At 41.5% G+C, this 27,062-nt stretch overlaps 1 protein-coding gene across 1 annotated transcript; it reads left to right on the forward strand.

The window, feature by feature from the left end:
* The first annotated feature begins 5,448 nt into the window (after positions 1 to 5,448).
* LOC137049889 (tripartite motif-containing protein 16-like) lies at positions 5,449 to 26,243 on the forward strand. Its single transcript, XM_067428639.1, has 6 exons — positions 5,449 to 6,048; positions 6,716 to 6,811; positions 6,898 to 7,131; positions 11,141 to 11,300; positions 16,092 to 16,139; positions 24,644 to 26,243. Exons 1-6 carry the CDS (start codon positions 5,473 to 5,475, stop codon positions 25,162 to 25,164), a joined length of 1,635 nt encoding a protein of 544 aa, XP_067284740.1. The 5' UTR covers positions 5,449 to 5,472; the 3' UTR covers positions 25,165 to 26,243.
* The last annotated feature ends 819 nt before the right edge of the window (positions 26,244 to 27,062 follow it).

Genomic DNA, 27,062 nt, shown 5'->3' on the forward strand with positions numbered 1-27,062 from the left:
CACCTTTAACTTTAATTCTTTATTATTAGGTTCGATAAAGCGGAGTCTGGCCTAAATTAAGACTCATTTGGTCCTGCAGTTTAGCTTCCACAAACCTGCCTAGAAGTTTCTAGTAGCCTTAAGCTGGGCATACACTGTGCGATTTTCGTTCGAATTCTGACTCGTGCGACTCTTTTTTGGGTCGGGCTGATTTTCAGGTTTATCGTGCGTCGTTTGTCGTGAGGTGTTTGTGCCGTGTACAGGGGGAAGCGAGGGGCGACAAACCTCTCACGATCGGGAATCGGATGGTCGGATGAATTTCTGGCGTGTCAGTAATTCTGCTCGCCCCTCGTGAGGTTATCGCACAGCTGAAGCAAAGCCACGAACTGATTGCCCTATTTCCCCTCACTGCGCCAAAGCAGAAGTTCAACCATTTAATTTTTAAAAGCATTACGGAAGAAAACTAAAAGGGGGAGATCTTTAATTATGTAGGCAGCTGTCAAATAGCAGAAATTAAGTAAACTGTTGTGCCTCCAGTTTGTCCAGTGCATATTATTCATTTAGCTAGTTGATCATTAATTTAGCTAGGCTCCTTGTTTTACTTTCACATTTTATTTTTATTTTTTAATATTAATTAATATTTAACCTTCTCCATCTTGACACAATGTCATGTTGCAGTGTGTTGTTTTTCTTCATGAACGCGAGTCAGTGGATATCACGCGATGTGCAGTTTAAACGCAGTCTCAAACCCAGTCAATTATTCACTACAGAAAGGGAAAGCAAAATCTGACAAGCTTTAGGCGCATATTCTCAGACAACGAGAGATAAATGTGATTCAACATACTGATAATGTAGCCTATTGCCTTATTTTCTTTCTTATTTATTTTCTTAATATTTCTATTTTGGTCCATATTGTGAGAAAAAAATAGAAGAGAAGTAGGCCCATTTTGTGTTAAACAAGTTGTTTTTAGATAAATCTGCTCTTACTTTTCATTGAGACGGACATTATTATTGCAGTGTTCTGACATTATAATCATATAATTATAGACCTATAATTCCTTGTTTAATCGGGCTAAATGTTTTTAAATAGTGAGGAGTAATCTATCTATTATTTTATTATGCAGTGTGTCGATTATGCATTATTGTTGGGGGGAGGGGGCAAATTAATGTAATATCAATTTAATAATAAAAGTAGGCCTACTCTAATAATAATAATAATTTTATACATAAATTCTAAATGCTCTTGATATCAATAGCTGATGCATTTACCTCTCTATAATACACCATGGTCTATCGTCGCCATGGGGGGTTTTATTGCGCATTTTTCACCCGTACAGTGTGAGCAGTCAAGACGCGCTCGACGGTCGGACCGCACAGTGAGAGCACATCAATCGTGAGCTTTGGCTTTACATCGCATGCGATCTACTCGTACAGTGTGAGTAGGTAACCTTCATAGACAGTAAAAGAAATGGACCGAGCGTTCCCATTCAACGGCGACGACGAAAGAATGAAGTCAACCTAGGGGCACTCACTTCCTGATGGCTGAGCGAACTGCGCCAGCGCAGACTGAGCTTGAGGACGTAGATGTGACGTGAGCCTCCTGTCTGACAGCTGTAGGTCTTCTAGTAGTTGTGGAAAGTGAAAGCTGAATCACGTTGTTTAAATATTTTCTCCCGTTGCTTTTGGCTCACTATGGTCTTCTCCCCATTCTTCCCCCTTGACTTTATCAGACTTTATGTCTCCACGTCCCCCCGACGGCCTCATATACAGTAAAGATTGCCTGCGAGCGTCTCCTCAGGTCTATACGGTAATTTCTCAACTGTGTGACAGAGTCGCGTTGGTTATGACGCAATAGTTAGCCTATTTTTACAAAAACAGCTTCTGCGGGGCGATAGTGTAAGATACAAGGTAACGGAGCCTTTTATGCATTGTCGAGTTTCTTTAGAAATAAACAATGGACAAATGGAGTCTTTAAACGCCTCAGATGTAAAGTTATTCACTGTCAAAGTGACTCAAAAATGAATGGGAGTCAATGGGATGCTAACAGCAGGTGATGGCTTGGTTAGCAATGGCAGCCCCTAGGGGTGGAACGCTTTCCGAGCGCTAGATTACCCCCTTGGGCTTAGGGCATTCCAGTTCAGTCCATTTGCAAAGTTTCCGCCAGTAGTGGGCACTCATGCAACGTAGGCAATGACGCACATCCGAGTGAACGAGATGGAGGGAAGTTTGCGAGTGAAGGGCATGATAAAAACGAACTGGAACGCAGCATAGGAGTAGGATTTAGACGGAGTAAAGTTTTAATGGTGGAGGGAAACTGATAATCTATCAACAACCAGAGGTAGGACTGCTGAATATGTATATGTACGAGGAACATTATTCAATTTTAGATGCCTCTGTTTTGAACGCTTCCTAGAAAATAAAATAGTGTTTTGGTCTGATAAACCAGTCAGAAAATGAAAGGTCTGGCTCATTGGTGAACATAAGTCCTATTCTTGTCTGAGGTTATTTGTTATCCTAGTTGGCTTTTCAATAAGTTCTTCTAGACAACACGACATACAAGTTTTAGAAATGAAGGTAAAGAAGGAACCTGCCGTACTAATAATTAGGACATTAGTGTTATTGCAGTTAGTAAAGGTGTTGTCCTGACTCTGTTCTCTGACTGAGACTGACATCTAGTGGACATTTAAAGATCTGTGTTCAGTACGAGCTGGAACTAACAGAGTCAACTAAGAAAGGTTTTGGCATTTAAAATAACATCCAGACACAAGAAAAGTTTCTTTCCTCAGGCCATCTACCATATGAAGAGTTCATTTTTCGAATTGTTTTCGATTTCTCACTCCCTCTTCTAAAACCAGACACGGAAACTGATATCTTAATGTAACCTGAGATCTATAACTACTGACCATTTCTCTGCTAGTATTGCTGGTTCTACTCTTCCTTCACTCAACCTCCTTAGTCCTGATGAGAGAGTTTCAACCTTTGATGATTTGGATGATCTTGCTCCATTAATATCTAGATAACTGTAAACTTAACTTAATAACTGTCCCGTCTACTCACTCCTCTCCTGGGTTCACTCCTGAACTTAGAGTTTTAAAAACAAATCCTCCGTTCTTTTGGATGCCATGGGTTTCTCAGATTCAGTAATGGAATATAAAGAGGCACTGAACATCGTTCAACTGTCATCTACAAAGGCAAACCTAAAACTCTTTTTTCCTGAAATAAACGAACCGGTTAAACCCTCACCTGCCTAGTAGCTATTACTGGCTCGGATGATTCTACAAAAAAATGTTTAACATTTATCAAACTTTTTCTCCAACTGCCTTTTCCTATCCAAGACCATGTCTCTTTTTTACTCACACACACATCTGCCTTGATAACGCTATCCAGAGCAATTATAGACCAATATCAACCCTCCCATTCGTTGCCAAGTTGCTTGAGAAGGTACTCTGCAGTCACATCTAGACCAAAATAATCTATTTGAACCACTTTAATTAGGTTTTTGTCCCAATCATAGCACAGAAACCGCACTTTTAAACGTGCTAAACGATCTCCTGATTTCTGATTCTGGTGCACACATTATCCTGGTGCTGCTTGTCAGTGGTTAACTTCATATCTATCTGGGCCTGCATTTATCAAGCTTCTCAAAGTGCTATTTTAGTCTTAAGTGCTGAGAATTCATGAAATTTACTCTTTCACTGTGAAAGAACTCAGTGGTTAACTTCATATCTATCAGATAGACAGCAGTTTGTTAGGATAGGTAAGGATCGATCCCGTACCATTCTGTCTGTACTTGGTACTCTTTTATTTCTCATTTATTTGCTGCCACTAGGTCAGATAATAGGACAGCATGGATGATATTCAATTTTTTTTCATGGTTAAACCCAACTGAGCTTGTCTATCCGCTTCTGTTAACGCTTGCCTTCAGGAACTTAACGGTTTGTAGTGGAGGATGTTGCTGCAGTGTGTTTTCTGTTTTCTCGTAGGAATGTCTGGGACTGTCTGTAGTCAAGTCCAGCAGGAGAATTTTGCTTGTATTCCTCTGAAGTCGTAGTCTCTGTAATTGTGGCCTCTCCATCTGCTTCTATGCCTTCAGTGCCATACACAGCCTCTGATTTTTCTTCTATTATCCTATTATCAGTGAAATTCCCCTCTTATATGGCTTTTTACCTGTTTGGGGGTTCTTAATTTTAAGTTAGGTCTTTCGGTTTAAGGTCAATTACTTGTTTTATGGTCCGCTTTTGGCCAGACCGCATGGCATTGACATGATTGGTTATGTTCTTCCAAATGTTGCGTTTTCCTTTTTTGGTCACTTCTCCACCCTTTGCAGAGCTGAAACCTCCTACCATTGGGCAAAATTGGCCCAAACACCCTCCAACAGTGCACAGGTTTCTGCCACAGTAAAATTAGGCCCTTTTGTGTCCATGGTTCAAACTCTTTGGTGTAGCCAACACTGATCCTAAAAGCCTTGAGCATGATGCTTTGGCTCGTGCTCGGTTAGGCTTACACCAATCAGCTCATTGCTGGTTGATGGGTGACCCCCATTTAAACACATCATGTCTTTGCACCCATTTCTCTTAGCCTACAGAGGCATCCACATGGCTGGTGTTGGAGATGCAATCGTGAGAAATGACTTTTAACCAGGCTACTGAATGACTGGGTATATTTGTTGTTGTCATTGCCATTAATACACAGTGGTATTATAGAGCTGTGAGCAACAGTGACATTTATTTTACAGTGAATACCTGAGATTTGCTGTCTGTTTGCCGTATCTTATTAGATGTGACATGCTTCATATTTGCTTTAATATGAATAAACTTATATATCATCAGTAAACATTGATTTTGTGATCATTCACTTAAAAAAAGGCTGATTGTATTTGGTCTTTTGTACTGTGATTTTTACCGTTGGATTTCAAAAAGGTTTGATGTTAGGACACAAGACAGCTTTTAGATTTTTTTTTTGAGTTAGGATGCTTCTGTAATACCCATTTCCTATCCATAGTTAAGATAAGATTATGAAATATTAAGAAATGTCATTCTGTAATAGCTTTTGTCCTAAATGAGAATGTATCTGAAAATGCCATGGTTACCAAACAGATAAAAAAAGTTAAACTCTTTGAGTGACTGTCTAAGACTGACATCTAGTGGACATTTTATGAACTGTGACTTACAGCAGGATTCCTCCTATTCCTAGAGTAATACAACAGAGTTTAGTTCCAGCTCTTACTGAACACCTGGATCTACTATAAAAAGTTTGCATGTGAGAGTATGGTTGAAACTGAACTCTGCAGGTACCAAGATTGAGGTACCTGCTTTACAGACTTGTAGACACACCTGTTTTACACACGTCACCCAAACACAGACTTGTAGACACACCTGTTTTACACACGTCACCCAAAAACAGAACCAGGAAATGGGAAACTCTTCAGTTTAGAGAAAGAGATACTGAAGTGCAGTTGAGCTGTTGTTGTGTTTGTGTGTCTCATGCAGTAAAATGGCAGAAGCCAGAATTTCAGTGGATCAGGATGAGTTTACCTGTCCAGTGTGTCTCGATCTCCTGAAGGATCCAGTGGCCATTCCTTGTGGACACAGTTACTGTAAGATCTGTATTACAGTCCACTGGGATCAGGAGGATCAGATGAGCGTCTACAGCTGCCCTCAGTGCAGACAGACCTTCAGTCCAAGACCTGCTTTAGCTAAAAACACCATGCTGGCTGAACTGGTGGAGAAACTGAAGACTAAATGTCCTGCTGATGGTTACGCTGGAGCTGGATATGTACAGTGTGATGCCTGTACTGAAATAAAACACAAAGCCGTCAAGTCCTGTCTGGTGTGTCTGGAGTCTTACTGTCAAACTCATTTTGACCGTCATGAGGAATTTCACTCACGTAGGCCACATAAAGTGACTGAAGCCACTGGACGACTGCGGGAGATGATCTGCCAAACACATGATAAAGTCCTTGAGGTTTTCTGCCGCACTGATCAGACGTGTATATGTGTGCTGTGTACGATGGATGAACATAAAAACCACGACACTGTATCAGCAGCAGCACAGAGGACAGAGAAACAGGTAAGAACTTTAAACTCATGGCACCCATATGATCAGGTCATCATTCACACTGCAGACATCAGCAGAAGTAAACAGGAGCTGCAAATGGACTTGACTGCTGAGTGTATTTGTGCTACGCATTGAACTAAACAGAAAAGGGTGAAATGCACCATAAACATATTGAGCAACACACAATAAACAGAGCAACAGACACGCAAACACTTTCTGTTCAGTTAATCTGACTCATATGAACTCATTGTCATTTATAGCTTAACCTTGGGCGTTGGCTTCTTTTCTGTGTAGACTAGTCAGTTTTTCATGGTAATGAGATGCCTGACTTCATGGAAATTTGAATGACTGATTCCCAATCAACATTTTATAATTGATGGCAGATAATAACAGAAATACTCAATGTGGTGATCCAGTAATCAATTTTTTGTTATATAGTGCCACAGGTCTGTTACATCTGTCAGTTTCACTTTTATGATATTTATGCTTGCAGTGTAAACACACCTTATTCTTCATGTAAATTCATGTTTGATTACGGAAACTGATCAATCTAACACTTCAGGAGTTTGAACCTACAGCCACTGGTTATTCATTACACTTTTACTAGATTCAACTCTTCATATTATGATTTAGTGACTGTAGTATAAAGTGACATCTCTGTTATTGGTTTGTTCTTTAGCACCAGCTGAAGGAGACACAGAGGTCATTACAGAAGAGGATCCAGCAGAGAGATAAAGATCTTCAGCAGCTGAGAGAGGCTGTGGAGGCTCATAAGGTGAGTCTGGAGAAGAAGAGCAGTTTGAGAAGTCTCAGTAAGGACTCACTGAAGCCACTGTGTGATTGTGATATGTGTCCTTACAGCACTCTGCACAGACAGCAGTGGAGGACAGTGAGAAGATCTTCACTGAGTTCATCCGCTCCATTGAGAGAAGCCGATCTGAGGTCACACAGCGGATCAGAGATCAGGAAAAGACTGCAGTGAGTCAAGCTGAAGAACGTCTGGAGCAACTGGAGCAGGAGATCAAAGATCTGAGGAGGAGAGATGCTGAGCTGGAGCAGCTTTCACACACACAGGATCACATCCATTTCCTGCAGGTAACAGAGATCTAGAAGGACAGGTTTATAGTAGAACAGAGAAACATTTTATGAGAACAGAATGAGCTGTAGACTTAAGTGTTGATCTGTGTGTTGGGTTCTTATATAATATTTAAGCCAGCAGCCATATCACCCTGTAACCCAAGACTGGTTTCCCACAGAAGTTAAGCAGGGCATGAGCCTGGTCAGTACCTGGATGGCAGTCCAACTGGGATAACATCTTGGTTACGTATGTAACCCTCGTGCCTAAAGAAGAGGGCAACTGAGCGACGAATTGGGGATCGATTTTCAGAGACCTATCGACTCCGACTGATTTAAAACGACCCAATGAACATTGGTATGCGGTCTGCACTCCGCCTGCCTTGCTGGTATAAATACGGAAGTGAAAGACCGCATCCTCGCTTTTCTGCTGAGGAGCCAATCTAGTGACTCAGTCCTGCAGCCGAAGCACAGCACCTGGCGACGGGACGTACGTCTCCGTTCCCTCCTTTAGGGAACGAGGGTTACATACTTAACCGAGACGTTCTCTTTCAGTCGGTTACATTCGACGTACGTCGGTACTGACCAACGAATTCGGAATCCTAGCAACACACCAGGATGCTGTCTCTGCTTGAGCTCACTGGACCACTCTTGTACTGGAGTGGGAAGTTAGGGTTCTAAGTAGAGAAGGCCAATAGCTTTGTTTCTGCAAGACCCACTCAGTGTGACTATTGGATAACGCTGGGAAAACATGCCATTTCAGAAGATGGAACGCTGCTGAGCCATGTCCTTTAATGGAAGGAGAGGTGGCAAAACACATAAGGACTAACCAAGTAGGGTATTGCAACATATGGCAGTCTCTGGGGTGGTTCCAACCTGGTTCCAGGGGGGAAGAACACCACCAGAGACAACAGAGCGGGCTCTGTCAATGGAAAGACACAGGGCTAACTAAGTAGGGTAGCTGGTACCGTGGAATACACATATGGGGTTACTAAGACATAGGAACAATGACATATGGATACCCAACTTACACACACGTTCCACAAGTCCGCCACGTATGACACAAATGGCGAGACAAAAGAGCTCAATAGGCTTAGCCATTTCCGAGAACACAACTGTAGAAAATAGAAGCACGTATCTGGCCCAGAGGGCAGGCGTGGCATTGCAAGCCGACACTAAGAACAGGCACTTGGCACTACTGGCCACTGGGGGCGAGTAAACGGGAATATACTGGCTCTACACGGAGGCTATATAATCTAGCAAACGTGTAAGGGTGTCAGCCAGCCCGCAGCTGTACATATGTCTGTCAGCAAGGCGCCTTGAGCCAGCACCCGGGAGGAAGCTACACTTCTAGTTGAGTGTGTTCACAATCCAAACAGGCAAGGCACGTCTTGGGACTGGTATACTAAAATGATAGCATCCACTATCCAGTGGGCCAACCTCTGCTTGGAGACAGCATTTCCCTTGTGCTGGCCTCCGTAACAGATGAAGAGCTGCTCTGAGGTTCTAACGCTTTGAGTTCGGTCCACGTTAGCATGAAGAGTGTGGACGGGACAGAGAAAAGCTAGGGCTGGGTCTACCTTCTCCAAAGGCAGCACTTGCAACTTCACCACCTGGTCCCGGAAGGGAGTGGTGGGAACCTTGGGCACATATCCGGACTCTCGGCACGAATGATTCGTCGACCGAAAGTGCGTGCAGGTCCCCTAACCTCTTGATGGACACCAATGCAGTCAAGAAGACTGTCTTCATGGACAGGATCTTTAATAACTCAGACTTCATGGTGGCGATGGACGTTGGTGTTTGTTGGCTGAGGAGTTTCTCCATCTTGTTGGTTCTCTCACCTGTTGGTCTATGGAACAGGTTCAGAATCAGCGATGAACGGAGCCTCACGGTGTCGCGAATCCGTGCTGTAGCCAATATAACCCCTCCAGTTCGAACCACCTTGGCCCTCTGAGAAACATGGCAATTAGGTCATGCTTAACAAGGGACTTAACGTTAACTGCATCATGATATGCTGTTTTGCAGCGACGTACACCTTAAAGGGTGGAGGGAGACAGCTTTCACTCCTGCCCATTTTGCAGAAAGGAGAGCACAACTCTAACCGAACACCTTCGCGGCAGGAAGAACACCACTCAATGAACAGGTTCCACTTCAATGCATAGAGGCACCTTGCAGAGGGGGCTCTAGCAGAACCAATGGTGTCTACCACTGACTGTGGCAGGCCGCCTAGAACCTTAGCATCCCGTCCAGGGACCAGACATGGAGTTTCCAGAGGTCTGGACGCGGGTACCATGGAGTGCCCCGTCTCTGAGAAAGTAGGTCCTTCCTCAGAGGAATGGGCCAGGGAGGTGCTGTCGCAAGGAGAGTTAGTTCGGAGAACCAGTTCCGGTTGGGTCGGTAGGGCGCAACTAACAAGACCTGCTCCTCATCCTCCCTGACCTTGCTCAGTGTCTGAGCAAGAAGGCTCACTTGGGGAAACACATACTTGCGTAGGTCTGGTTCAGCGCACCTGGGATGTGAATAGCATGAAGCAACCTCAGATGCTTCTGACTCCAGAGGAGGAGATGGCGGGCAAGTTAAAGCATGCGACGGGAACGTAGACCATCTTTTCGGTTGATGTCCACGTGGACCAACACGTCCTTGACGAGACTCGCAAAAACATTCTTCGTCGAAACACCAACAGATGTTCGGCTCCAAAGTACTTCCATAATTATACCCGCATGGCAGGCAAAGTGCGGACCACATGCCAATGTTCATTGGCTCGTTTTAAATTACTCTAAGTAGATTAGTCTCTGAAAATAGATCTCCAATTCGTCGGTCAGTTCCGACGTACATCGAACGTGACCGGCTGAAATGGAACCAGGCTGGTAGAGTTGTTAGTGAGGCCAGCAGGGGGTGCTCACCCTTTAGTCTGTGTGGGTCCTAACACCCCAGTATAGAAATGGGGACACTGTACTGTAACAAACACTGTCCTTCGGATGAGACATAAACTGAGGTCCTCATCATCCGTTGCATCATCCAGGTGGTGCTGCGCATTGATCGTGGTTGAGGAGATTCCCCCCATCTACTTGTAAAGCACTTTGAGTGCCTAGAACAGCTCTATATAAATGTAACAAATTATCTTCAGCTCAGTCTAGTGTTCAGATTCTTTGACTCCACCCCAGGCCTCCAAGCCCATGAGGCCACCTCAGCCCGTCAACCCATCGACTTCACCATGGTTTCACCCAACTTTGGCTCCACCGGGGTTTGTCATCCCTCAGATGCCACTGGGCTCCCTCATCCCTCCAGCTGCACCTTGGTCAGACATTACCCCGGTTTCACCACAGACTCCACTGGGCTTCTGCTTTCCTCCAGTTCCCCCTTCGTCCTTGCTCTCACCGGATCTTCCTCTGTCTTTCAAGCCCCCAGTTCAACCTCAGTGCTATGTGCCTGTGGCTTTTCCTTGGCCCTCCAGATCAGTAGTGATACCCTGGGTCTATGCACTTTTACCCAGTCTGGGTCTGCACCTCTCCCAGCTCCACCTTGGTGAGGCCTCAGCCTGACACCTCCCTTCATCTGCTCCACTGTGGGCTCTTCCTCCAATGGCTCATCCGTGGTCAGCCCTTCTACTGTCAGTGCCACTGTGGACCCAAGTGTTCTGGATCCCATTCCCACCACTTTGGTGTATTTATCCAGAAGTTGGAAGATATTGACTTCCATAGTATTTTTTTTTTCCTACTATGGAAGTCAATGGCTCCAGTTAACTGTTTAGTTACTGGCATTCTTCAAAATATCTTCCCTTGTGTTCAGCTGAAGAAACAAATTCATACAGGTTTGAAACAAATTGAGGATGAGTAAAGGATGACAGATTTTTCATTTTAAAGTGAACTATCACTTTAAGGTCAAATTAAGTCATTAGAGTGGTCTGTGGCTAGGTGTTTTTCATGATGGTGAAATACTAAAGATCAACAAAAGACACACAAATCTTACAGTAGTGCAGGTTGCTGGCTGAAGTATGGAGGTGATGAGCTTTGATTTCTGTTTTCTGTAGAGTTTCCAGTCTCTCTCAGCTCCTCCTGAATCTACAGACGTAAATGACATTTTCTTCAGTTATCTCTCCTCTTTTGATATTGTGAGAGAATCTGTCCGTCAGCTGAGAAATAAACTGGAGGATTTCTGCAAAGAGGGGCTGAAGAAGATCTCTGACAGAGGTAAAGACTTGGGGCCTCATGTATGAAACTTGGTGTAGATTTCATCCTGAAAGTGAGCATATGCATAAAAGGTCATGTTTTAAAAACCACATACATTCTTGTTCAAAATAATAGCAGTACAATGTGACTAACCAGAATAATCAAGGTTTTTTGTATATTTTTTTATTGCTACGTGGCAAACAAGTTACCAGTAGGTTCAGTAGATTCTCAGAAAACAAATGAGACCCAGCATTCATGATATGCACGCTCTTAAGGCTGTGCAATTGGGCAATTAGTTGAATTAGTTGAAAGGGGTGTGTTCAAAAAAATAGCAGTGTGGCATTCAATCACTGAGGTCATCAATTTTGTGAAGAAACAGGTGTGAATCAGGTGGCCCCTATTTAAGGATGAAGCCAACACTTGTTGAACATGCATTTGAAAGCTGAGGAAAATGGGTCGTTCAAGACATTGTTCAGAAGAACAGCGTACTTTGATTAAAAAGTTGATTAGAGAGGGGAAAACCTATAAAGAGGTGCAAAAAATGATAGGCTGTTCAGCTAAAATGATCTCCAATGCCTTAAAATGGAGAGCAAAACCAGAGAGACGTGGAAGAAAACGGAAGACAACCATCAAAATGGATAGAAGAATAACCAGAATGGCAAAGGCTCAGCCAATGATCACCTCCAGGATGATCAAAGACAGTCTGGAGTTACCTGTAAGTACTGTGACAGTTAGAAGACGTCTGTGTGAAGCTAATCTATTTTCAAGAATCCCCCGCAAAGTCCCTCTGTTAAAAAAAAGGCATGTGCAGAAGAGGTTACAATTTGCCAAAGAACACATCAACTGGCCTAAAGAGAAATGGAGGAACATTTTGTGGACTGATGAGAGTAAAATTGTTCTTTTTGGGTCCAAGGGCCACAGGCAGTTTGTGAGACGACCCCCAAACTCTGAATTCAAGCCACAGTACACAGTGAAGACAGTGAAGCATGGAGGTGCAAGCATCATGATATGGGCATGTTTCTCCTACTATGGTGTTGGGCCTATTTATCGCATACCAGGGATCATGGATCAGTTTGCATATGTTAAAATACTTGAAGAGGTCATGTTGCCCTATGCTGAAGAGGACATGCCCTTGAAACGGTTGTTTCAACAAGACAATGACCCAAAACACACTAGTAAACGGGCAAAGTCTTGGTTCCAAACCAACAAAATTAATGTTATGGAGTGGCCAGCCCAATCTCCAGACCTTAATCCAATTGAGAACTTGTGGGGTGATATCAAAAATGCTGTTTCTGAAGCAAAACCAAGAAATGTGAATGAATTGTGGAATGTTGTTAAAGAATCATGGAGTGGAATAACAGCTGAGAGGTGCCACAAGTTGGTTGACTCCATGCCACACAGATGTCAAGCAGTTTTAAAAAACTGTGGTCATACAACTAAATATTAGTTTAGTGATTCACAGGATTGCTAAATCCCAGAAGAAAAAAAAATGTTTGTACAAAATAGTTTTGAGTTTGTACAGTCAAAGGTAGACACTGCTATTTTTTTGAACACACCCCTTTCAACTAATTGCCCAATTGCACAGCCTTAAGAGCGTGCATATCATGAATGCTGGGTCTTGTTTGTTTTCTGACAATCTACTGAACCTACTGGTAACTTGTTTGCCACGTAGCAATAAAAAATATACTAAAAACCTTGATTATTCTGGTTAGTCACATTGTACTGCTATTATTTTGAACAAGACTGTATATACACAAGTTTATGAGATGTGTAAATTATTGCATTCCTTTTTTTATTCACATTTTCCACAGTGTCCCAACTTTTTTGGAATCGGGTTTGTATAAAATATATGAGCTATGTAAATGCAGTTTGTAGAGTACATAAATATTTTTACGTTGCAATGTAAAGACAATTGTCTGACACTGACATAAAACATGCAAATCCTACCGTTTCCTTCAAATTCTGTCCTTCAAATACAATTATATTTTTCATAATATTGTGAAGATCATAGAAGAAGTTTTCATTAGGCTAATATCTGTCTGTGAGGTTGTACAGTTTATTCAAATTTATGGCCAATGGATGTTTGCTTCCTGAACGGTGTCTGTTATGTCTGTCTGTTCCAATGCCATCTGCTTAGACAGAGTCAAGTGCACATCATTAATAATTTTTCTTGTGAAGATATTTTCTCAGAACATGAGTTCAGCTATTAAGAACACCATTCAAAGAATTATGCAATCTCGCTGTAGTTAAAACATTAAAACACTGAATGTCACAGGAAAAGTGTTCAAAAGCAGGAAATATTTCTAATTAAATTAGTATAAAAATTGTAACAGTGTGTGTGGATGGTGTGCACTTATTTACGGCTAGTACAGGGCCGGCGTTTGCTATAGGCGAGCTAGGCGGTTGCCTAGGGCGACAGTTGTGTTAGGGGCGCGAGCGCGCTCTAGTGCCGCCCATTACTACCCATTAAGCATAGAATCAGAACAAGCGAAATACAACATAATGTTCATTAAACATGATCATCATAGGGCGCCCCCTCAGCCACACGTTTTATTACTTATCAACCTGATTATTAGATTGAATTGATGGTGATTATTGATTATTAGTTCAGGCGTTATGTCAGGCAAGTGCTATCTTGCGCGTTCATCAAAAATGAGGCGTCTAAACCCGCGGATGCACAGAGACGGAAAAAGAGAAAAAAAGAAAGGAAGAAAATTGAAAGAAAGCCCAGTATAGAGGTTAGTCTTCTTATCTCAGCCAATAAGTTGTCAAACAAAATAAAATTACTTAGTATCAATCTAATCAACTAATATTTATTTTATAAATATTATTAATATTGTCAATAAGCTATCACTTGCTAGTTTTCTACATAATTACTATAAGTATTGCAAACATAACTTCACTGACAATAATCTACAATAACCTACATGGGTGTCATTTAAATATGAAAAAGTCCAGTTCGTTATGAATATGGATAACGTATGCATGTTATTTATGAAAAGTACAAACGCTCTCTACGTGGGCGTCGGAAGGAAATAAATACGGCCTCTCGTTTTTTTTTTTTTTTTTTTTTTACTGGAGCAGCCTAACGGAAGATGCCATATTATTTACATTAAACACAAATATGCTGTGTTCACCTTATGTTTAAAGAGGCTGTAGTGTAGTGGTAAGACGCTCGGCATCAAGATTTGATGCAGATCGGTCAGTGGTTCGATCCTGCCTTTTGCCACACTTGCTCTATTTCCTTTTCCCATCACATATCAAATTGGAAAGGCATATATTTTTAATAAAAAGTGAGAAAATGTTTGAAAAGTGGAAATAAAGCGTCGAACATGTTTAATAATAAGTGCTTCTTGGTTAGGGGTAGGCCTAGGAAAACAGACGTGCTGAATTAGAATAGAGACGATAAAAGTGAGTGGGGTGGAGGGGTGGGGGGGCGCAAAACTCCATCTCGCCTAGGGCAACCAAAGAGCTAGAGCCGGCCCTGGGCTAGTATATACATTTTTTATAAGCACTGATATGTGCGTAGAGAAATTATATACACATTTTGTTCGAAAGGAACTGTATTGCACCAATTACTATTACGATGCCAACCGTCTCAGAAGGTTGATTACCTCATTTGATGTCCAATGGCCACGAGGGTAATGAAGAAAAGAAAGTCGAAATTAATTATACTGATTTACTGTTATGAATGTAGCAAATACAATGTGTACATATTCACTGTCAGAATATCACACAAATGCAAATAAAATGAAGATATAAAAAGCGTTTATTATCAAAATAATAAACAAAATAAACAAAATAAACAAGATTTGGGTTTCAAGGATACAGAGGTTTGCTTATCTTGAGATTAGGCAGTGTATGCAATGATGGCAACAGCTCTTTGTGATGTTCAGATGTCAGAATATGTGAAGCTGGTCTTTATGCTGCAGTCCCGGGTCCTCTGAAGCACGATGAATCCTCAACGATGACAACCGCACATATATATAAATCTAAGATGTGTATGACTCTCAAATGTGGTTATTCTAGAATCATCATTAAAGGCAACTTCGGCGACACGGTCAGGATAAATAAACACCGTTCGCGCCCAATCACGATTACAAATATTCTCCCCTGCAGTTCACAAAGTGTAGGCGCTGCTTCTCCTGTCATTTCCTGAACTGAAGTGATTCACGCTAGCGCGATCTTAGATTAAGCCACACCTCTTTAACCCAAAACAAATAACCAACATAATAGCTGTACAGTCCTTATAATAAAGGGAACACGAAATGAACATGGGCTTTTTTACACATTTCTATGCTCATGTTGTCCGTATGCAACGTTTGTACATCAGGAGAGTAAAATGATTTATGACCTGCAAGGTTGCCAGAATAATAATTATACACTGTTTAATAATAGACCAGAGAAGAACACTGTGTATTTTTCTCCATCATGCCCTGATGGAGTTTTGGTTCCTTTGGTCGCCTTTGGCTTGGCTTGCTCAGTTGGGGAATTATGATCAAAGTTATTCAACTAAACATACAAATAAAATTAATTAATTAGGTCATATTTAATTCTATAAACTATCCAAATCAAACTAGCCAAATCAAATTTTGTTGTAATATTGTCCTGTTTAACACTGTGAAGCTGCTTTGAAACAATCGTCATTGTAAAAGCGCGATATAAATAAAGTTGACTGATTGATCGATTGATTGAGATTCATCTGCTCTCAGAAATCATCCTCCATTATCTCATATCATGTAGAAGATCATATTAGAAATGTCTTAGGAACGGATGCAAGGATAATTTTCTTTTGTCTGTTGATTTCCACAGTCACTGTCACCAACATTGTTCCCAGGACCAGGAACAACTTCCTACAATGTAAGTCACTAAGAAAAGAGTTGATAATGTGATTATTTGCACAGGATATCTGATAAACTGTACTGTGACTGCTGAACTATTGAACATGAAGGTTCAGCTAGACTGAAAATAATTATAACATTGATTTAACCTACAAATTTAATATAAAGTATTTTATCTTTTAACTTTTAACTAGTCACTGTAAATCACTTTGTTGAACTTTAAATGTCCTTGCCAAGGAAAAGGTTTTTTTTTTAAACAGTTGGAGTAAGCTTTTTCCCAGATTGAACAGACAAAATTTGAAACGTTATTATTTGAAATTAATCTTTACACTCAAGAAACTTAAATTAACGACAACTGTCTGTAATTCATTTGATTTTATCATTGTGTTCAGGTATGTGTGTTTCATTATCTCCCCTGTTTATGTTTAGTTCAGTTTGTGTGGTCTCGTCAGTGTGTACGTTGTGTGTGGACTATTCTGAATAGGATTTACCCTGTGTATGCATGTTTATACCACACAACCTGTGACAGAAGACCTGACTAAAAGTGCAAAACTTTAAAGTGAGTCCTTCCCTGCTGTCAAGCAGACTTTGTGACTGACCATGAGCGTGTGCCAGCTGCACCATCCACTGCAGAGGGAACCATTGTGGAATCAAAGCGCAAGGAGGAGAGCTCCACTCACCCTCCTGCCACTGAGAGTGAGATTCTGACAGCACCAAACTCTGTCAGTTCCACCCATCCACCCTCTCCCACCACCTCTCTCTACCATCATAGAAGACTTAGCCTTTATCATTGGACTATTCTGCACTTTCCAGTCTTGTCTTCAGTCTTGTCCCCCTTGACACCCACTTGTTCCCATCTCCCATTGGCCATTCTGCCTTGCCGAGCTCCCTTGGTCAGTGTACTTCGCCTGAGTCAGACCTCACCACACATGCGCTGCGGATTTGCGATGAGCCATCCCTCAGACTCCACCACAGTCCTTGGCTGTCCAGCTTGCCCTATGTCCTTTGTACCCACCCTGTCATCACAGGAGGTTGTTCTTGTGACTCAGTTGCAGTCGCCAGGGTCACTCCATCGCCTATGTGGTGGGCTCTTTCTCCAGCATTATCACCTCCAGCTGTCACCATGGTGACATCAAGACAGGTCCTAATGACCTGCTTCTGATTGGGATTTCAATCTGGTTCTCCGATGTGGGAGTCGAGCGCTCTGACAAGAAGGCTATAGACCACAGTATCTAGCATTAGTCGCTACTGTGCCTCTTAAGATCAGGGAAGTAAGGTTTACACACACAGCCTCACTGGCCTAAGTCTTTTACACTCACCCCATTAAACCTCACTTCTATCTAGGTCCATGCACCAAATGTAACTGGTACCACTGACCCGCTCTGAGCAGGTTTCGAACCGATAACTTGTCTCCTCAGGGAGGCTTATGAGGCCGATATACAGAAAAGCCAACCGTACTAGCTGCGTGAACGTTCGAACAGTGGAGCTCATCCTCAGGATAACAGTTAAAGCTAACCTACGAGGTAGCTGGAAGTTAGGACTCGCTCCCTCAGGGAGGCCTAGAGAGGCCTACCACCTGGTAGCCACCCACTAACTGCATGGGTGCCTCAACAGAAGAGTGAAGACCAGGACTCTTTCCTTCCAGCATGCTTCGTAAAGCCCATACCCAACAGCCCAAAGCTGGCTGTCTGAGCATCCTAGTGCAGGGGTTCGCCTCCAGGGAACTTTTTTATCTCATAACTTGGTTGCAATTCAGATGGAGTTTGGTATTGGTCTGCCTCCAAAGCCAGCTTCCTGAATTTCTGCCAGGATCTGTGCTCTGATGTTGTGTGCCACTGTTCTGTTATTGCATTTCAGTGCTAGTCACGGCTTGTCCATAATGAACACCATGTTCAAGCATAAGGGCTCATGGCCCCAAGACACCCTAGAATGGAGATTGATGATCGACTTTGTGGTCATCTCATCTGACCTCCGACCTTATATCTTAGACACTCGGGTGAAAAGAGAGGCGGCGTAGTCAACTGGTGGTGAGTTGGATCCGATGGCAGTAGAGGAAGCTGGACAGACTCGGCAGACCCAAACATACTGTGAGGGTCTGTTGGGAAAGTTTGGCCGAAACCCCTGTCAGAGAGATCTTCAACTCCCACCTCTGGCGGAGCTTCGATTGGATCCAGAGGGAGTCTAGAGATATGAGTCAGAATGGACCATGTTCTCCACCTCCACTGTCAAGGTGGTCACTGTCACTGGTTCTGTTCATAATTTTCATCGACAGACTTTCTAGGCACATTTGACGGGAGTGGGCGTGTTTGTACTTTCATCACAAACTATGCATCACTTGAAAACTAAAACACTCAATATAGATTCTGGACTTTTTTTTTACAATAAATACACCAGCAAGGAAAGGGTTAAATGAAATGCTGAAGGCACAAGATAAGTACATATTTCCAGCTATTTAAACATGAACAAAATGAATGCAGTATTATTTAACTGATGTGAAAATCATTATCCCTACTGATTCACATAAAACAATATATTGATTAAAATTTTGTAAGACAATTTTTGTTAACGAAGTCCATTTGCAAAGAGGCATAAACAATTATTAATAATGCTGTGATTCACAGCAAATAACCGCATAATGACCTACATAATGAATGAGCCTTTGAGTCAGGTATGTGAGATGGAACTATAAGAAAGAATATGAGGCCAAAAAAGGACAAAAGAAATATATATTGTTTGTAGTTTATTAAGAATATAGTTAATATACACTCAGCTAAAGGATTATTAGGAACACCTGTTCAATTTCTCATTAATGTAATTATCTAATCAACCAATCACATGGCAGTTCTTCAGTGCATTTAGGGGTGTGGTCCTGGTCAAGACAATCTCCTGATCTCCAAACTGAATGTCAGAATGGGAAAGAAAGGTGATTTAAGCCGTTTTGAGCGTGGCATGGTTGTTGGTGCCAGACAGGCCGGTCTGAGTATTTCACAATCTGCTCAGTTACTGGGATTTTCACTTAAAACCATTTCTAGGGTTTATAAAGAATGGTGTGAAAAGGGAAAAACATCCAGTCTGCAGCAGTCCTGTGGGAGAAAATGCCTTGTTGATGCTTGAGGTCAGAGGAGAATGGGCCGACTGATTCAAGCTGATAGAAGAGCAACTTTGACTGAAATAACCACTTGTTACAACCGAGGTATGCAGCAAAGCATTTGTGAAGCCACAACACACACAACCTTGAGGCGGATGGGCTACAACAGCAGAAGACCCCACCGGGTACCACTCATCTCCACTACAAATAGGAAAAAGAGGCTACAATTCTCACCAAAATTGGACAGTTGAAAACTGTTGCCTGGTCTGATGTCTTGATTTCTGTTGAGACATTCAGATGGTAGAGTCAGAATTTGGCGTAAACAGAATGAGAACATGGATCCATCATGCCTTGTTCCCACTGTGCAGGCTGGTGGTGGTGGTGTAATGGTGTGGGGGATGTTTTCTTGGCACACTTTAGGCCCCTTAGTGCCAATTGGGCATCGTTTAAATGCCACGGCCGACCTGAGCATTGTTTCTGACAATGTCCATCCCTTTATGTCCCCCATGCAGTGATGCCAGTAACGCGTTACATAGTAACGCGTTACTCTAATCTGACTACTTTTTTCCAGTAACGAGTAATCTAACGCGTTACTATTTCCAAACCAGTAATCAGATTAAAGTTACTTATCCAAGTCACTGTGAGTTACTATTTTAGTCATTTTCCAAATTCTCAGCCCGAGTCCGGCTGGAGCCCGTGTTTTTTATTTATTTATTTTACTTTTTACATTGTTGCAGCCATTAAAATAGTTCAGTTTTGTTTTTAATGTCAAAGTAGTTATTTTTCGTTTCGTTTCTTTTTTATCCTAATTTAGAACAATGTTCAGAGCAATTTTTTGTTTGTTAAATTAAAGTTTATATAGGCAAGACAATTCAAGAGTTGGTTTGAGAGACTAGGATATTAAACATGCGGTTAACTCACTGGGTCGTCACATAAAAAAATTAAAACTTTAATTTAACAAACAAAAATTGCTCTAAACATTTTTCTAAATGAACTCAATAAAGAAATGAAACGAAATATAACCACTTTGACATTAAAAACAAAGTAGGCTAGTTATTATACCACCACAAAGGCATTTCTGACGAGCTGAGGCAGCTGATAGATTAGCCTACTGCTCGCAACGGCGCTCAAAACAACGAAACGGGCTACACAATCTAAAAAAAAAAAAAAGGACATGCAGGTTGTATTATAGCCTACCTTAGACTTCAGCTAAATTAATATAAATCCGATCTTCAATTCCCGCGGTATATGCTCATTTAACGGAGTTCACATCAAAGCAAAAGATTTCAGCATTTTATTCAGCAGCTCATTTCAAATTCAAAGATCGCAATATGAGAGAGAGCGACCTAAGCACTGGTAAGATCATTAGTCTCATTCATTTATATTGAAGATGATTGTGTTTTGTGTGACTTATTTTAAAGTTTCATTAACGGCCATTTGCGTTGGCTTGCTTTACTCATTTGCAGCGATGTAGCAGTAGCACCGTCATATCTATCTGACTACACCATAACACGCTCTCACACATTTATTTCTTAATTATTTGCCAGGAGTAAAATTTACACATGTGGTTTAAACAACCAGATACATTTACATTTGTCCGGTTTAGTTTGAAATGCTTTCATGCACCTTCTGAATCGGTTTGTTTGAGTGATCAGAATTAAATACGCCTCGAAAGACTCTCGGAAGGCATTTAGGCCTAACGTTACTCCTGGTCATTTAGCAATCCGATAGATACCTGCTCAGAGAAAACGAATGAAGGAACCGGTTGTAAAAAGGCCATAACTCTAGCAGCTGCACTGAAGAAACGGACTCTTTAACCCTGCGCGAGCCATTTCTCGACAGTGGCGCAAGCTATCATGGTCTCATGTTGTTTCCACCAGCACATCTCATTGTTCATTTTAATTATTAAAATAAATATAAAACGAAGGAGAAGCCTAAAAAAGGGGCGTAAAAAAGTCGGGGCCTTCAGGCTCTGGCATAAATGCAATAAAGTGTGTTGCCAAAAACGGTTGTCATTTCTATTTTGAGGCGGCAGGGGTGTTGTCGGCAGCTGCTGAATGTAACTAATAAAGTAACTTGTAATCTAACTTAGTTACTTTTAAAATCAAGTAATCTGTAAAGTAACTAAGTTACTTTTTAAAGGAGTAATCAGTAATCAGTAATCAGATTACTTTTTCAAAGTAACTGTGGCAACACTGCCCCCATGTACCCATCCTCTGATGGCTACTTCCAGCAGGATAATGCACCATGTCTCAAAGCTCGAATCATTTTAAATTGGTTTCTTGAGCATGCCAATGAGTTGACTGAACTAAAATGGCCGCCACAGTCCCCAGATCTCAACCCAATAGAGCATCTTTGGGATGTGGTGGAATGGGAGCTTCGTGCCCTGGATGTGCATCCCACAAATCTCCATCAACTGCACGATGCTCTCCTATCAATATGGGCCGACATTTCTAAAGAATGCTTTCAGCAGCTTGTTGATCAATGCCACGGAGAATTAAGGCAGTTCTGAAGGTGAAAGGGGGTCATACAGTATTAGTATGGTGTTCCTAATAGTCCTTTTGCAGAGTCAATAATATAGAATATAATATATAGTGAGAGCCAAAAGCCAGAATGTCCTATGTGGGCCAGTATCAGGTATTCTCAAATCTGTGAGATAAAAAAAAAAAAAAACATTTGACAACACTTATAATAGGATTTTAGCAACTATTGTATTAACCTTAAAGGGGGGGTGAAACACTCAGTTTCAGTCAATCTCATGTCAATCTTGAGTACCTATAGAGTAGTATTGCATCCTTCATATCTCCGAAAAGTCTTTAGTTTTATTATACTTATAAAAGAAATATAGGCTGTACCAAGTCTTTCCGGAAAAAACTGAGCGGCTGGAGGCGTTTCGTGTGGGCGGAGCTAAAGAATGACGAGCGCGTACAAAGCGCTGACCAATCATATTCAACTAATACATATATGATTCAGAATCAGATCCGGAGGCTAAAATAAATTGAACAGGAGAAACAGCAGCAGCAGGACGTCCGTCTCTGTGGTATGGACTGTATTTAGTGGCCTGTCAACATTTGTGTGTGTTTACTCGCAGTTTATGAGGACATGATTCGGTTTATGGACTATTGTATGTGACTAAACCTTAGCAGTAGCAAGCAAAACGGTTTTGCACGTCAGACTAGTGTAACGTTATACAGAGAACAGCAATGGACTAACCGTTAGCGCATTTGAATGACGAAGCACGCTTTGTGCGACGATAGCCAACAACATAGACATTTGAAGCAGTTTTACTCACCGCCTGCTTCCAAAGCAGGACCGTGAACCTTTATCGCTGGGACCGCTCCGTCAGAAACACACTTCTTTGGTAACATTGTTGATTTCATGAAGTCCTGACAGCAGTGACCGTGGAGATCCACTTTTGTGACACGATTGAAGCGTGATGTTGTGAAGCTTCTCGTCATTTCTGCGTTCAAATCGGTTCAAATGCAACGCTGCCTTCCCAGAATGTTATGCGAACGCCTTGAAGTCGTTTGATGCCACCCGTAGGAATAAAGTGGAGTGCGGTGCGACAGAAGTGTTGCACAGACGAGTGGATCTGCACCTTGAGAGAGTGTTTATGGGCGTGCATTTCCTCTCTCGCTCTAGTCACGCGCGCGCACCCTACCGGGAGAAGAGCCCGTACGGCCCATACAAGGACCTTCCGCTCTATTAACGTCAAGCGGACCCATACTCGAAAAAAACTCTCCCAAACTTGAAGGAGTATTTTTGACACAGAAATACTCCATCAAACGTCCAACATTAGTTTTTGAAACTTTGTCTATGTTTAGGATGGGAATCCAAGTCTTTAACAGTGTAAAGCTCAGTGTGCATGAAACAGCATCCCCCCCCCCCTTTTTTTAATATGATGTCCACTCTTTAAAGAAAACATGCATGCATGTATTATTACACAATATGAGAACATAATTTTGTATAACTGTGCGTTCATACCGCCGGCGGCGAGAGCGGCAAGGTGGCCGGAAGTCATTCAATTTCAATGGGAGCTGGGCGGTGAGCTCCGGCGAGAGCGGTGCGGCGCATCTTGGACGATTTGGGTGTCGAGGAGAGTTGAAATCAGCTCAACTTTATGATAATGAGCTACGACGCGGTCTGGCGCAAACAGTGGCAACCTGTCAGAATGTAGAAGTGCTTTTTGTGTGCATCTCCTATCTTCCTCCAGACTTTGGGACCCTGATTTCCAAAGGAAATGCTAAATTTACTTTCATCAGAGAACATAACTTTGGACCACTCAGCAGTCCTTTTTGTCTTTAGCCTAGACGTTTGCTGTCTGTTGTTCAAGAGTGGCTTGACTCAAGGAATGCGAAGCTGAAACCCATGTCTTGCATACATACAGTATGTGTGTAGTGTTTCTTGAAGCACTGACTCCAGCTGCAGTCCACTCTTTGTAAATCTCCCTCACATTTTTGAATGGGTTTTGTTTCACAATCCTCTCCATGGTGTGGTTATCTCCATTGCTTGTCCACTTTTTTCCACCACATCTTTTCCTTCCCTTCGCCTCTTTATTAATGTGGTGGGACACAGAGCTCTGGGAACAGCCAGCCTCTTTTGCAATGACCTTTTGTGTCTTGCCCTCCTTGTGCAAGGTGTCAATGGTCGTCTTTTGGACAACTGTCGAGTCAGCAGTCTTCCCCGTGATTGTGTAGCCTACAGAACTAGACTGAGAGAACATTTAAAGGCCTTTGCAGGTGTTTTGAGTTCATTAGCTGATTAGAGTGTGACACCAGGTGTCTTCAATATTGAACCGTTTCACAATATTCTAATCTTCTGAGATACTGAATTTGGTATTTTCCTTAGTTGTTAGTTAGAATTATCAAAATTAAAAGAAATAAACTTATGAAATATATCAGTCTGTGTGTAAAGAATGTTAATATAAAAGTTTCACATTTTGAATGAAATTTGTGAAATAAATCAACTTTTTGATGATATTCTACTTAAATGACCAGCACCTGTATATAAGAGATCAGCGCTTTTCAGCCCGGTGTATTGCGGTGGTGATTCCCTATGTAGGAAAGATTATTAATGGAACAGGTGAGCATAAATCCAGGCATGTTGGGCACTTATGGTTGGTCCAAATGCTGGAAAGCTTCATGGAACAGAGGTCTGCATACACCTCTCATCTCCTTAATTTAATTATTGATTAACTGAATGTGCTTCTCCGGTGTTAACTAAGTTAATTAACTGAACATGCTCCCCCCAAACTTGTTTTACATATTTAATGGGATTTTACACAAAATTAAGTTACAACTAAATATTTAGTAATTGTGTGGTTTTAACTCATTTTAATTAAGTGCATTTAACAAGCAGCAAAAATGTTTTTACAGTGTACATTAAAACATCAGACATATTCATAATTCCTGATTCTGATGTGTTTTCTCCATCAGATTCTCATCCGCTAACTGTAGATCTGAATTCAGTGAATAAATGGCTCCGTCTGTCTGAGAGGAACCGAGTGATTTCTAACACCGACACAGTCCAGCCGTATCCTGATCATCCAGACAGATTTGATCATTGGGAGCAGGTGTTGTGTAGCGAGAGTGTGTGTGGACACTGTTACTGGGAGATTGAGTGGAGTGGGAGACGTGTGTTTATATCAGTGTCATATAAGAGCATCAGCAGGAAGGGATGGGGGAATGAGTGTTTGTTTGGATCTAATGACCAGTCCTGGAGTTTGTCCTGCACTCCTAACAGATCCTCATTCTGGCACAATAAGATAGAGACTGAACTCCCTGTAGTATCCATCAGTCATAGAATAAGAGTGTGTGTGGATCCCGGTGCAGGAACTCTGTCCTTCTACAGCGTCTCTGACACAATGAGCCTCATCCACACACTCCAGACCACATTCACTCACACACTCTATCCTGGGTTTAGAGTTTATCCTGACTCATCAGTGAAACTGTGTTGATGTATCAGGATAGACTGATGAGAAATTCTACCCATAATGCATTGAGCTCATTATAAATCAGTGACTATCACACACTGATTTGACTAGATAACCCAAGATAAGAGACAGACGCAGAAAGACAATGAACACTTACATTTAATAAACAGCAACACAAAACGTTAACACAATACAATGAACACAAGATGACTGAGGGTTTAAATACACTAGATAACAAGAGAGTAAAGGAAGGACAGGTGATGATGGGGCGAAGTTGTCATGGTTACAAACAAGGGTTGCTATGGAAACAGGAACCAGAAACTAAACCACAGGAACTAAAAACCAGACACAACAAGACAAAACAATTCAAAATAAGAGCCCATGAAGACCGAGACACACAGGTAATGGTGACAGTAACAGTGAGATGTTATAGAGTCTCTTATTTTCTCTTCATTGCTATAATACGAGGGCTAGAGCTGTAATGTTTGAGTAAATAATGAGCTCTCTTGAAGTTTGAATAATATACCTCACTAAACAAAAAGTCAGGGATACTAACAGAGAAAGGAGAGGACATATGAGACAAAAGTAAATGGAGACACTAGGGCCCCATTTACACTGCATGGTATGTGGCCCAATTCTGATTTTTGTGAATATGTAAGCAGAAAAAAAAAAAAACATGAATTCCGATATCCTCAGATCGGATTCAGGCTTTACTCATATGTGGTAAGAAATCCGATATGATTCAGATTTGTACATTCTTTTTCCGTACATACTTCCTTTTGTGTGTGTGTGCTGCTTCAACCATACATCTGTGTCGTGCTCTTTTTCTTTAATTTTATATTCAGTTAAATCCTTTATAATCATTTGTCATGTATGTAGTTGTTTGATTTCCACCATTTATCATTTCATAATTTATTCATTTTATGATCACTTAGTCTTCTTATAGTGGGGTTTCACAGAATGTGGCATGTTTGTCTTCATGACTAAGAGATCAGAGTAATCCACTCTCGTTGTCTTTGACTCCGTTTCTGTGTCAATCTTTTTTACTTTCGACATAGATAACAGTCAAAGTGCCTTTAGTTTGTGAATATACATGCCTCTGTGCCAGCTTTAGTTTAACTGATGTTATATTAATGCAATAATCATACGTTTAGTTTTACATGGTTTACCTATTTGTGTTCATAATCATTACACTAACCATAAATCATTAAAAACTCAAGTCAAGAATAAGCACATCAACGAGTCTACATTATTGTGTGTATTTTTGTATGTATTGTTTTTCTTTCTAAATATATTTAACTAGATTGTCAAAGCAGTTTTTTAAGACAGATCATGTGTGTCGAGCCATCACCTGACCAATATAATGAGATAAAAAACTGCTAGTTACGCTTAAGACTTTAAGACATGTACATGGCTTGTACATGATTAGCCCTTCAATCACTTTAACAGTGAGAAGAGGGGGGTTGAAAAGCAGCCAGATGAATGGACTGATGGAACAAAGGCTTGATTAGGTCAAATAATCACCCCCGAATCCTCCGGTAAACAGCGTAAGCATGACTCACTAACTGACAGGGCATCTAGCCCACCGACACGTTTAGTGGAAATAACAGCCAGAAGACATGCCACTTTCAAAGTCAACCACTTAATAATATCTGTGACACCCAGTGGTTCAAATGGTGGTGCACAAAGGAATTTGAGTATAAGCGATAAGTCTCACAGAAGAAAAGGCATTAAACACACTGGCTTCAAACATCTGGCTCCCTTCAGAAAAATACCAACAAGGTTATGTAATCCCAAAGAAGAACCATCAACTGGAGCGTGATTAGCACAGAAACATACACTTTTAAAGCAGAAGGCGAATTGTTGTCTTCTAATAGTTCACGTGTTCGCACTTGCATATAAGAAAGTAACACAGAATAACC

Source organism: Pseudorasbora parva, chromosome 20 (assembly GCF_024679245.1).
Source record: "Pseudorasbora parva isolate DD20220531a chromosome 20, ASM2467924v1, whole genome shotgun sequence".
Taxonomy (NCBI): domain Eukaryota; kingdom Metazoa; phylum Chordata; class Actinopteri; order Cypriniformes; family Gobionidae; genus Pseudorasbora; species Pseudorasbora parva.

What these genes read in the sequence shown, in the direction of transcription:
- LOC137049889 (XM_067428639.1), top strand. Translation starts at nt 5,473, where the DNA reads ATGGCAGAAGCCAGAATTTCAGTGGATCAGGATGAGTTTACCTGTCCA. An exon ending in AGGCTGTGGAGGCTCATAAG is followed by an intron (nt 6,812 to 6,897) that starts GTGAGTCTGGAG and finishes GTGTCCTTACAG; the next exon opens with CACTCTGCACAGACAGCAGT. An exon ending in GAAGAAGATCTCTGACAGAG is followed by an intron (nt 11,301 to 16,091) that starts GTAAAGACTTGG and finishes TGATTTCCACAG; the next exon opens with TCACTGTCACCAACATTGTT.